Source organism: Bos taurus, unplaced genomic scaffold (genome assembly GCF_002263795.3).
Source record: "Bos taurus isolate L1 Dominette 01449 registration number 42190680 breed Hereford unplaced genomic scaffold, ARS-UCD2.0 Leftover_ScbfJmS_713, whole genome shotgun sequence".
NCBI lineage: Eukaryota > Metazoa > Chordata > Mammalia > Artiodactyla > Bovidae > Bos > Bos taurus.
The window spans coordinates 24031-37173 of NW_020192012.1; the positions used below are offsets into that span (position 1 = coordinate 24031).

Sequence of the window (13143 nt, forward strand, 5' to 3'; positions counted from 1 at the left end):
AAGGCATAGCCTGCACTCATCACAACTAGAGACAGCCTGGATCACAATAAACTGTGGAAAATTCTGAAAGAGATGGGAATACCAGACCACCTGACCTGCTTCTTGAGAAACCTGTATGCAGGTCAGGAAACAACAGTTAGAACTGGACATGGAACAACAGACTGGTTCCAAATAGGAAAAGGAGTACGTCAAGGCTGTATATTGTCACCTTGCTTATTTAACTTATATGCAGAGTACATCATGAGAAATGCTGGGCTGGAAGAAGCACAATCTGGAATCAAGATTGCCGGGAGAAATATCAATAACATCAGTTATGCAGATGACACCACCCTTATGGCAGAAAGTGAAGAGGAACTATAAAGCCTCTTGATGAAAGTGAAAGTGGAGAGTGAAAAAGTTGGCTTAAAGCTCAACATTCAGAAAATGAAGATCATGGCATCCGGTCCCATCACTTCATGGGAAACAGACGGGGAAACAGTGGAAACAGTGTCAGAATTTATTTTTTGGGGCTCCAAAATCACTGCAAATGGTGACTGCAGCCATGAAATTAAAAGACGCTTACTCCTTGGAAGGAAAGTTATGTCCAACCTAGATAGCATATTCAAAAGCAAAGACATTACTTTGCCAACAAAGGTCCATCTAGTCAAGGCTGTGGTTTTTCCTGTGGTCATGTATGGATGTGAGAGTTGGACTGTGAAGAAGGCTGAGCACTGAAGAATTGATGCTTTTGAACTGTGGTGTTGGAGAAGACTCTTGAGAGTCCCTTGGACTGCAAGGAGATCCAACCAGTGCATTCTGAAGGAGATCAGCCCTGGGATTTCTTTGGAAGGAATGGTGCTAAAGCTGAACCTCCTGTACTTTGGCCACCTCATGAGAAGAGTTGACTCATTGGAAAAGACTCTGATGCTGGGAGGCATTGGAGGCAGGAGGAGAAGGGGACGACAGAGGATGAAGTGGCTAGATGGCATCACTGACTTGATGGACATGAGTCTCAGTGAACTCCGGGAGTTGGTGATGGACAGGGAGGCCTGGTGTCCTGCGGTTCATGGGGTTGCAAAGAGTCAGACATGACTGAGCGACTGAACTGAACTGAACTGAACACAGCAATCATGACCCAGCTCAGCCAAAAACTAAAAAAAAAAAAAGAAAAAAAAAAAAACTGAGGTAAATAGCACCTTAGTCTTCCTGGTTTTCTCAACATGGGCTACATTTTTTCTTTAGATGATTTTGTGGTTGATTTGATGATTTTAGAGAGTCCTGGGCCATATTAAAGCATTTTTCAGCTCTTGAGGTAGATTAATTTTCTTTGTTTTTGCTCACAGCTATTACTTGAATAATAAATTTTTACAGATGCTTACTAGACCTTGGTATAATGTTCAAAAAATATTAGTTTCCTACTTTTTTCCTTTTTAACATAATATTTTCCTAGAAACCCCTTCCTTCATTCTCAGCTTGTCCCCCTTCCCCTGCCAGCTTCCTAATTCCTTGTGATTTAGACTGTGGTGCCAGGGTCAGTAGCACCTGCATTTCCTGGAGCTTCTTAGAAATGCAGAGCCTCAGGCCCATTCAGCTTACTTTCTTAGCATTGCATTTAAACAGGACCTTCTAGTAAATTACTTTTTCTACCAAAGACAGTTTTTGATGACTGATAGCTAGTGTTTCCAAGAAATAGCCTTAGACAGTTTGAGACTGGGCTCATGAATCACCCAAACCCCTATTGTGACTGAGTAGGAGGCTCTAGAAAAATCTCTGCCACCTAACCCTACAGATATATTTACTTTTATATTCTATAAGTCGGGCCTTTACAATATAATCTAATTCTGTTTGATTCTACTGCATTTATTTGCATCTTTTCAGTGGAGTCTGTCGTCATCACAGGCAATTTTCATCCTGCTCCCAACTTCCCCACCAACCTACTGCGGGGACTGGAGGGATTTCCCACAGGCTCAGCCCTGCCTGGACCTGGAGTCAGAAAGAGCTGAGTGTAGCAGTGTATGCAGTTCTTTCACCACCTAATGGGATAAAAAATGAGTCTTCCTGTCCCAAGCAGGGCATGAGGTCTGTCTGGTCTGTTCCCCAGGTACCATGTGCCCCACTCAGCTGCAGGTTTCTATATCAGCCCAGCTGTGGGTGCCAGTTCTTCCTGCTGACAGCCGGCACACCTGACCTCAGGCACACTCTTTGTTCCCACTCACCATGTACATGCCTGTATTCACTTCATGCTTTAACTCTCTGGTCATAGGATCTCTATGTTAGGCCTGTACATTTAATTGCAGCTACACTCCTTCCCACTTTCTCTGTTCTAGCTTCACAGAGGGACATGATAAGGTGCCAGGCCATCCAGGTGATAAGGAGGCCATCAGCAGATGGAGAAAAGAGCCCGAGGATGTGGATTTGAGTCCCATCCTGTGACTTATGGGCTCTGATATTTCAGGCAGGCTAATTCATCTGCTTAAGCCTCAATCTTTTCTTTCACAAAATGGAAGTGATAGGATGTAGCCTGTAGGGTTGTTGTATGACTTAAAAAGATAAGACATGTAAAGCCACCCAGTACGGGGATCAGAGTAATTGCTTGGATAAAGATACCATCATTTTCATTAGGTGTAAAATGACCATAACCACTTATATTGCAAAAGTTGTCTGTCCCATGAGAAAAGAGGTGTTGGCCATTTGAAGTTGTATCTATAGCTGTAGGGTCCATCTGTTGTGTCTTTCTCTGTATGGTTTATCATATAACTAAATAATATGGTAATAGATTTTCCATACATTTGTCTGGCCTGAGTTAAAATCTAAGTTCCACATGGAAGCTTCTTTTTCTCAGGACACCACAGGTAATACAAATAAAGACAGTCAAATCCAATACAGATTCTGCTGTCAACATGTACGGTTCATCCGAAGAAACAAGAAAATGACTATATTAACTTGTAAGCTAGAAAGAGGTCATAATTTTTATAGAGGTTTTTACAAAAATAATATCTGTTGTTTTTTTTTTAATGACATAACATCTGTTAGGATTGGGATAAGCCCACATGAGGGGACAGGGAGAGCATTTCCAAGGATTCAGGCATGTGAGAGAGACTTAGTGATGTGTGGTTAGGGTTCCAGCAGATGGAAATGCATTCAGTAGAAATGCATGTGAAAGTTCTTTAGGAGTTGGGGTCAACATAAGCAAAAACATGATGCCCTGATCCAGTGAGTGAAGAATTAGGCACCTGCAGAGCATTCCAGAAAATCAGCTACCAGGTGTGCAGCAGACACTTTCATACTCAAACCTGAAAAGTACTGAGTGACCCCAAGGAAGCTGACTTGTGGACATGTGGGTCAGTTGGGAAGGTTGTGTAGAAGAGACATCCTGGGGTGGAGTGATGGGCGCAGAGCCGACTGTTGGGAGTTTAATCCTAGAAGTGAGAGCATGAGGACCAGAGTAGGCAGATGAGGGAGGCAGGGAGCCCGGAGCTGTTGTGCCTCCAGCAAAATATCTTGGGAAAGTGATTCCACTTTTTGGGATCAAACATATGTCAGTTAAAACAAAGCTTTGAACATCCAGGTTTGTGAATATGCAGGGAATCGAGTGGGAGTAGAAAATGGTATCGTATTTCTGGAGGGTAGATTAATATCTTAACAGCTTCCTCTGAAAATGTTCATATTTGATTCTCAGCAGTTCCACGTCTGAGAGTTTATCTGAAGGAAATGATTAAAGTTGTTTGCAAAAACAAGATTTAGCTTCAAAGATATTTAACAGAGTTATCTATAATAGTAAATTATTGAGATTGCCTAAATATCCAGCAGTAGAGGGTTTGGTAAATGATCACATATATTGTAATATTTTGTAGCTATTAAAATAAATGTTCTTATGAAATACTAAATGAAAACATGTAACAGTATGTTTGTATTAATCCCATTTTGTTTATATATGTGAACTTGTGCCTTCAAGAACACATACAGTAGACTAGAAAGTAAAAATGTCATCTTGAAAATGTTTTTTTCAGAGTGTTGAGGCTAGCTAGTATTTACTTTTTAAATTCATTTGCACTGTTTATTTTTAAGGAAAGAGTTTGTTTTAGCTTGCTTTTTAAAGGTAATGCAACCTGGCACTCTGGTGCTGACGGTGGACCTTGAAATGAAGAACTGAGTCATGAAACACTGCAAGAGTAGAGTCTTCAGGGCTTGGCACCATGCTTTACTCAGGGAAGTAAGGTGGACAGTTCAGCCCCTAGGAAAGAAATCGTGAGAGTAAAGTGGGAAAGACGAAGGAAGGGGTTGTTTTGTGTGGAGCATTGGATGTTGATTATGTTGAGTTTGATGTGTGAAGAGAGATCCAGGTGCAAGTGTCTAACAAGTTGGTGTCATCATCAGAGACCAACCTGGTTGGAAAAACAGAAAGGAGCCATTGTAAAGCAAATAAAATAAGATTTTCTCCAAGTGTCTTTATAATTTATTTATTTATTTATTTATTTATTTTTGGCTGTGCTGGGTCTCTGTTGCTGCTCGGGCAGAAAGCAAAGAGGAACTAACGACCCTCTTGATGAAAGTGAAAGAGAAGAGTGAAAAAGTTGGCTTAAAATTCAACATTCAATAAATGAAGATCATAGCATCTGGTCCAGTCACTTTGAGGCAGATAGATGGGGAAACAATGGAAAGTGACAGACTTTATTTTCCTGGGCTCCAGAATCACTGTGGTCAGTGACGGCAGCCATGAAATTAAAACATGTTTGCTTGGGCAGTGAGTGGAGACTTCTAGTTGTGGTGAGTGGAGAGTGTTCTACTTACGGTGCATTGGCTTCTCATCGTGGTGTCTTCTCTTATTATAGAGCATGGTCTATAGGATGTGAGGGTTTTAGTAGATGTGGCATGTGGGCTCAGTAGTTTTGGTTCCCAGGTTCTAGAGCACAGGCTCAATAGTTGTGGTGCATGAGCTTAGTTGCTTTGTGGGATGTGGGATTCTCCCAGACCAGGGATTGAACCCATGAATCCTGTACTGGCAGCTGGATTCTTTACCACTGAGCCTCCAGGGAAGCCCTCCAAGTATCTTTAGATCAAAGGATGTAAGGTTAGTGATACTGGTAATACTCTTCATGGGCAATTGGTAAAACCCTTTGGTTACCTAGAAAAGTCATTCAGACTATAGTTTTGGTGACTGAACTGTAGAAATAGCCAGAACCAGGTTTTCTTGGAATTGCCTTTTTCTTTTGGGGTGCCTGTGGCCATGCAACATGTGGGATCTTAGTTCTTTGACCAGGGATTGAACCCACATTCCCTGTAGTGGAAGCACAGAATCATAACTACTGGACTGCCAGGGAAGCCCTCCATTTATTTATTTATTTGTTTAGTTCTCCTCACTTGATTTTGAAGTTCACAGTCCTGTACTCATGAACAGCCCTATAGGTGCCCGTATATATCTCAGACCATTTACTCAAACTCTACAAATGTTCCTGTTTGCAAAGATGGATCAGTTTCAGTAGAGCTGATGACATGGGAACATCCATGCATCCTCACAGATAGAGTACTCACTTGTGTCCTGTTGTGGGTTGATTTATGTATGAGAACACCGAGATATGTAGGCATACCTGTTTTTATTGTGCTTCACAGAGAATGCATCCCCCCTCCAACAAATTGTACATTTATGGCAACACTGTGTCAAACAATACATTGGCACCATTTTTCCTACAGTATTTGTTAACTTTATGTCTCTGTGTCACATTTTGATAATGCTTGAAATATTTTAAACCATTTCATTATTAATGATATGTGTTATTCTGGGGTCTGTGATCAGTGTGTTTTAAGGCTCAAATGATGGTTAGCATTCTTTTAGCAATAAAATATCTTTTTAATATATAATGCTCTTGTACACTTAGTAGACTACAATATAGAATAAACATAAATCTTTCTGAACAGAGAAAAAAAAATTCATGTAACTTGCTTTATTTTGTGATAGTCACATTACTGAGGTTGTCTGGACCAAATCCAAAATATCTTTGAGGCCTGCCTGTACACAAAACATGAGTCACATATATATAAACTACACCTTGCCTGTGTGCACAGAATGGCCCACTGTATAATATAGATTAGGGTTTAAAATAAGGTGCAAAATGTCTGGAGAAACCTATATGCAGGTCAAGAAACAACAGTTAGAACTGGACATGGAACAACGGACTGGTTGAAAATTGGGAAAGGAGTATGTCAAGGCTGTATTTGGTCACCCTGCTTATTCAACTTATACACAAAGTACATCATGTGAAATGCTGGGCTGGATGAAGCTCGAGCTGGATGGAATTAAGACTGCCGGGAGAAATGGCAATAACCTCAGATATGCAGATGACACCACCCTAATGGCAATGGCAGAAAGCAAAAAGTAACTAAAGAGCCTGAAGAAAGTGAAAGAGGAGAGTGAAAAACCTGGCTTAAAATTCAACATTCAATAAATGAAGATCATAGTGTCCTGTCCAGTCACTTCGTGGCAGATAGATGGGGAAACAATGAAAAGTGACAGACTTTATTTTCTTCCAGAATCACTGTGGTCAGTGATGGCAGCCATGAAATTAAAAGAAGTTTGCTCTTTGGAAGAAAAATATTGACAAACCTAGACAGAATATTAAAAAGTAGATACATTACTTTGCCAACAAAAGTCCATATAATCAAAGCTATGGTTTTTCCAGTAGTCATATATGGATGTAAGGGTTGAACCATAAAGAAGGCTGAGTGCCAAAGAATTGATGCTTTCAAACTGTGATGCTGAAGAAGACTCTTGAGAGTCCCTTGGACTGTAAGGAGATCAAACCAGCCAATCCTATAGGGAATCAACTCTGAATATTCATTGGAAGGACCGATGCTGAAACTGAGGCTCCAATAACTTTGGCTACCTGATTCATTGGGAAAGACCCTGATGCTGCAAAGGATTGAAGGCAAGAGGAGAAGGGTTCAGTAGAGATGGTTGGATGGCATCACTGACTCAATGGACATGAGTTTGAGCAAACTCCAGGAGGTGGTGATGGACAGGGAAGCCTGATGTGCTGTCCATGGGGTTGCAAAGAGTTGGACATGACTGACACACTAAACAACAACAACAACAAAATATCTTATAGACGTATTATCTTTGTAAGATAATAAAATTAGCTAAGCCCACTTTTCTTATATTTAATCTCTATAAATATAAATTCTTTTTTGAAATGCCATGATTGATTTGACAGGCTAAGTTGTGAGACTTTAGAGGTATTCAAATCAGAAAAATCAAAGTTTCTAAGAATTCTGATTATATTGCATAGAAAGATTTAGTTCTCTTTAAAGCTGTGATTTTTAAAATTTTACTGATTTACAAATGATCGAAAGCATGTCTTACACCCTCATCAATTCCAGATTCTAAACAGAGAAGAAATCATCTCTAGGGAAGCTTCCTTCAGGGAATTTGCAGTTAGACATCCCTGGTGGCTCAGAGGGTAAAGAATCTGCCTGCAAGGCAGGAGACCCAGGCTCCATCCCTGGGACAGGAAGATCCCCTGGAGTAGGAAATGGCAACCCACTCTACTGGTCTTCTCTTGAGAATTCCATGGACAGAGGAGCCTGGTGGGCTACATTCCATGGAGTCACAAAAAGTCAGACAAGACTGAGTGACTAATACTTTCTTTCACTTTCAAACTGATTGGTAAAAAGTCAGTTTCTGCATACATACTTAAATGCAGTTTTATTCCCTACCAGCGAGAAGGCAATGGCACCCCACTCCAGTACTCTTGCCTGGAAAATCCCATGGACGGAGGAGTCTGGTAGGCTGCAGTCCATGGGGTCGCTAAGAGTCGGACATGACTGAGCGAATTCACTTTCACTTTTCACTTTCATGCATTGGGGAAGGAAATGGCAACCCACTCCAGTGTTCTTGCCTGGAGAATCCCAGGGACGGGGGAGCCTGGTGGGCTGCCATCTATGGGGTCGCACAGAGTCAGACACGACTGAAGTGATTTAGCAGCAGCAGCATTTAACCTACATTGTATAGATTCTTTAATCTTATTGCTAGTCACTTAATTTCTCCCTGCTTTGGTATTAATAAATATACTGACACTTGACATGTATTTTTTCAATTGTAAGTATTAATTTGTTAATAAGATACCTTTTGTACTGCTCCAATTAAAGGTCCCATGTAAACAGCAAATTTTGTTTATGTTATTGTTGGCCTCATTATGTGCATTTTGTCTACTGGCCTCTGTCTTTTAAGATTTTGCATTTTATATTTTAAGATGTTTTAATATCGAATATAATTAAGATATTTAATATCAGGAAATGATTTCATTTTTCTACCAAAGAATAATTCCTCTTAAATAACAGATCCCTGAGAAAATGAGTACTTGTTTGTGTATCACTTCTGACTTGTTGACATCTCTGTAAAACTACCCATGTGATTCCCAAGGTCCAATTACCTAAGCAGCAGGAATAAAGCCAATTTAAAAGCTGACTTCTTATGCACCACTTAGGAGACTGCTGGTTTTTCACAGCCAGCAGATGATTTTTTAAGTTATCTTGCTTTATTTATGAATGTTAGTTACACACATCCATACACATTTATACACATACACCACACACACATACTTGTCCTCCCCTTTAACATACCACATAATGGATACTATGTGATAATCACAGAAAACAATTTTAAGCATATTAAGCATCCCTTCAGGGAAATATGAATAAAACTGCATGAAATCTTGAAGTGAAGTGAAGTAAAAGTCAGTTGTGTCTGACTCTTTGTGACCCCATGGACTATATAGTCCATGGAATTCTCCAGGACAGAATACTGGAGTGGATAGCATTTCCCTTCTCCAGAGGATCTTCCAACCCAGGGATTGAACCCAGGTTTCTGGCATTGTGGGCAGATTCTTTACCAGCTGCTGGGCTACAATCTTAAGAAGGTGTTAAAATTGCTCTAGTTTATATTCCATATGCTTGGGATGATGGTGGTCTCAACCAGGGACATTTGTGAATATCTGCCATTTTTGATTGCCACAATTTGGGGATTGAATCTGGTACCTAGTGGGTAGAGTTCATGGGTACTTTTAAACATCTTACAATATACATGACAGTCTCCTGACCCCCCAACAATGAATTATCTGGCCCAAAATGTCACCAAGACCATGCTTGAGAAACTACAGACTACTCTTTATATGTAATAGAACTTTGAAAATTCATCTTCAACAATCAGGGTTTCTCCTAGGTTTGTTGTATCCTGTTAATTCTTAATCCCCCTTGGTCTCTTTACAGTGTGGCATTGTGGGAAGAACAGGAGTGGGAAAAAGTTCCCTCATCGCTGCTCTTCTTAGATTGTCAGAACCCAAAGGTGGCATTCGGATTGATGGGATCTGGACAAACGACATTGGACTTCATGATTTAAGGAAGAAAACGTCAGTTGCACCTCAGGTATGCACATCAGAGATTGTCACATTGTTCTTTTTATAACATATCTAAGTTTAATTGCTTTTAATTTGCCTTTTTTTTTTTTTTTCAAATTACATCAAAGGGTTGATACTTTTTTTCCCAATAGAGTACAGTTTTAACATTAGGTATTTTCAACAGATGTTTTCATCGGACACATGTTTTGTTTCTTTGTTCATTCGTTAGTTTTATGTGCATGTGATTTAATTAGTTACTGAGATAGATTTCCGGACTCAGTCTTCCTCAGTTTCCACAATTTTATCCACTGATAACCACATAATTCTGAGAACAAAAGGATAAATTGTTTGTTTAGCACTGGAGAGGTTCCTATAGGGAAACATGACTTTTAAGTGTCTTACAGATGGAATTTCGCTGTGGGAAATGAGGACATCTTTTCAAAGGTGATTATCTTCTTGGAGGACTTTCTGTGAAAGTGTTGAGCTTTGAGAATTACAGGGTATGCAGATGCTTTGGGGAGACTTTGACAATTCATCCATTAGTAAATAATTTTCACCAGGGAGGCAGTATAGAATAGTGAGGTAGAGCAGGTGACTGAGAAATGTGTCTCTGTGTACCTCAGTTTTCTCTGTCTTACAAGGTAACTAACAGTACCGACCCCTTGAGCTGTTGTGAGGACAAAATATGTCACTAAGTGTGGAGTGCTTCACGTAGACCCAGATGTGACTGCCGTGATAGTGGAGCATTGAATTGGCCATTAGCCAGTCTTTTCCTGGACTCTGATTCTAATTTCTTTTCTTCTGCGTCTTAAAGAAGTATAACTTTCAGAGAGTGTTTTGGAGACTCGATTCATATGCACAGTAGACACTCATGTCATTCCTTGTGGTTCATTCACTCAACATCATTCGGTGAATATTTACTGAGACATTACTATCCTTCAGGTATATAGCCAAAGGCAACCTAGATCCTGCATCCTCATCTTCCATCCTGCCCTCTCCTTTGACAGACTTACTGATTTTTAAAAAAAGGAATTTGAATTTATTTTATATACTTGATAATCATCTGCCCATCAAAGAAAACTCAGATAAATACCCTCATGAGATGAAAAACAGAGAGGAGATGAGACAAAATGATCCAGGCAATTGTGCTTTCTGGAATGTGGGTTTAATGTGCCCTGAAATGCCTGTGTATTAGCAAGCATCTCAACATGGCACCTAAAGGGGAAGGAGAATGTGGGCTTGGATCTTACAACTGAGTACAGCTGTTGCTATACCCATGGCCTCTAAAATACCTGGAATTACTCTAAGTACTCTTGTTTTTCTAATTAATTTGTTTTTAATTGAAAAAAATTACTTTACAATATTCTTTTGGTTTCTGCCATATATTGACATGGATCAGCCGTAGGTATATATATGTCCCCTCCCTCTTGAACTTCCTTCCCACCTCCCACCTCATGCCACCCCTCTAGGTTATCACAGAGCACTGGATTTGAACTCCCTGCTCATACAGCAAATTTCCACTGGCTATCTAATTTTACATATGGTAACGTATATGTCTAAGTACTTTTGAAACCAAGATACAGCCTTACAGACTACAGTGAAATGCCACCTCACACCCGTTAAGACATCTACTATCAAAAAGAAAAATGAAAGAGAGAAAGAGAAAATGGGTTGGCAGTATTGGCAAGGATGTAGAGAAATTAGAATCATTGTTTGTTGCTGGTAGGAATGTAAGATAGTACAGCCACTGTGGAAAACAAGTAGTCATTTCTCGAAAAAGTTAAAGATAGAATTATTATATGATCTACCAATTCTACTTTAAACTATAAACCCAGAAGAATTGAAAGAAAGATCTTGAAGTGATACCTGCACTTGCATGTTCATAGCAGCATTATTCTCAGTAGCAAAAAGGTGGAGGCACCTAAAGGTCCATTGACAGATGAATCAATAAACAAAATGTAGTGCATATATGTATACAGTGGAGTATTATTCAGCCTCAGAAAGGAAGGAAGTTCTGACTCCTGCTACAGCACAGATGAACCTTGAGGAAACTAAGCGAAGTAAAATAAGGCGATCAAAAAGGACAAATACTGTATGATTCTATTAATATGAGCTACCTAGAGTAGTAAACACATGGAGACAGGAAGTAGAATGGTGGGTGCCAGGAGCTGCTGGGAGTGGGGAGTTGTTGTTTAGTGGGTAGAGTTTCAGTTCTGCAAGATGAAAGAAGTTCTGTGGCTAGAAGGTAGAGATGTACAATAATGTGAGTGTATTTAATACCACTGAACTGTGTGCTTATAAATGGTTAAGCTAGTAAATTTCATGTGTATTTTACTACAATTAAATATTTTTTCCAAAGATATCCCTTTCAGGAAAAATGGGAAAAACTTTTTAGCACATTCAGTCTCCATATTTAAAGATTCCTTCTGGTTATTTAATTTGTTACCTGTGGTTACAGTAGAAAATAAATGAGTTTAGATTCCCAGGTTTTATGTTTTGATCATACTCATATCTGAAATGAGATTAGTTAACAGAAATAAAGGGCATGTCTGTAAAATCCTTTCATAACCTTGGATGCTAAGCTTTAGAAACATGCCCTGCATTATTTTTAAAGCTTCTTAATAAGAAAAAGTTATATGTCTGTGTACATAAAATAACTCTACAAATAAAGAAATAATGTTAGAAGATCCTTGTCTGTGCCAATAATGTTTGGAAGCACATCTGAGCAAAGACTAAACATACCTTTGCATCAACATGGTTTGGTTCTGTTCTGTTCTGTTGATTTCCACCCTTCCTTTGAGCATGTTCAATGTACGCATTCCAGACAGCATCCTTACAAAATAGTCCTAAGCTTTGTATACATGTAGATTCCTCTCTATATGCCTCTGTCTCCAAGGTACAATATTGGTTGATAAAAGAGGGAGTATCTGTAGAGAACTTGCAATGTGCAGAGATTCCCAGGAAATCATTCCAGAGACAGCCAGGGATAGAATGTTTGTGTAGACCGAGTGTCAAGGTGACCCAACAATTTTATTCCTGCTCTGCCTCAAAGGACTGTGGGGCATTGATGATATCACTCAGCTTCCAGATTTCAGTGTCCCCATCCTTAATCCAGGTCTGGGAATCATTGCTACACAGATTTGTTGTGAAGATATAACTGAGCTTCCCAAGTGGTGCTAGTGGTAAAAGACCTTCCTGCCAATGCAGGAGACATAAGAGATGCAGGTTAAAATCCTGGGTCAGGAAGATCCACTGGAGGAGGGCATGGCAACTCACTCCAGTATTCTTGCCTGGAGAATCCCATGGACAGAGGGGTGTGGTGAGCCATAGTCCATGGGGTCACAAAGAGTCTGACATGACTGAAGAGACTTTCACACACAACTGGTGAGATAAGGTTTGTGCCTTATGAACAACAACAACAAAATGCTCAGTCATCAGGAACTGTTATTATTCTTAATGATTGGGTTACTGGCCTTTGGATCTTCTTTCTGCTTAATAGAAAGAGTAGCACCTTGTGGAATGACTTTACTCTTTAATTTCTGCTTATGTGTTCATGGTCCTTGGTAATTTTCTTTACATATATTGTTTACAATATAAACTAAATTGTTCATATAAATATAAATAGTAGAGCAAAGAAACAAAAATAGAAAAAACACAATAGGAATTTGGGGAAAAGTAACAGAGACATGTATCTAATGTTTCCACCAAAAGCAAGAAGAAAGAATACTACTTTTTTGTACTTTGATTTCATGTTACTCTCCCAGCAACTTCTTTC

General features: G+C 39.6%; 1 protein-coding gene across 1 annotated transcript in view; it reads left to right on the forward strand.

Moving 5' to 3' along the window:
- Positions 1–13143, forward strand: part of LOC112445749 (ATP-binding cassette sub-family C member 4) — a gene marked incomplete at its 5' end in the record, with an annotated part of 72562 nt that overhangs the window by 20389 nt on the left and 39030 nt on the right. Inside the window, 1 exon segment of the mRNA XM_024989220.2 lies at positions 9241–9396. Within this exon segment, the coding sequence (XP_024844988.2) occupies positions 9241–9396 (156 nt within the window).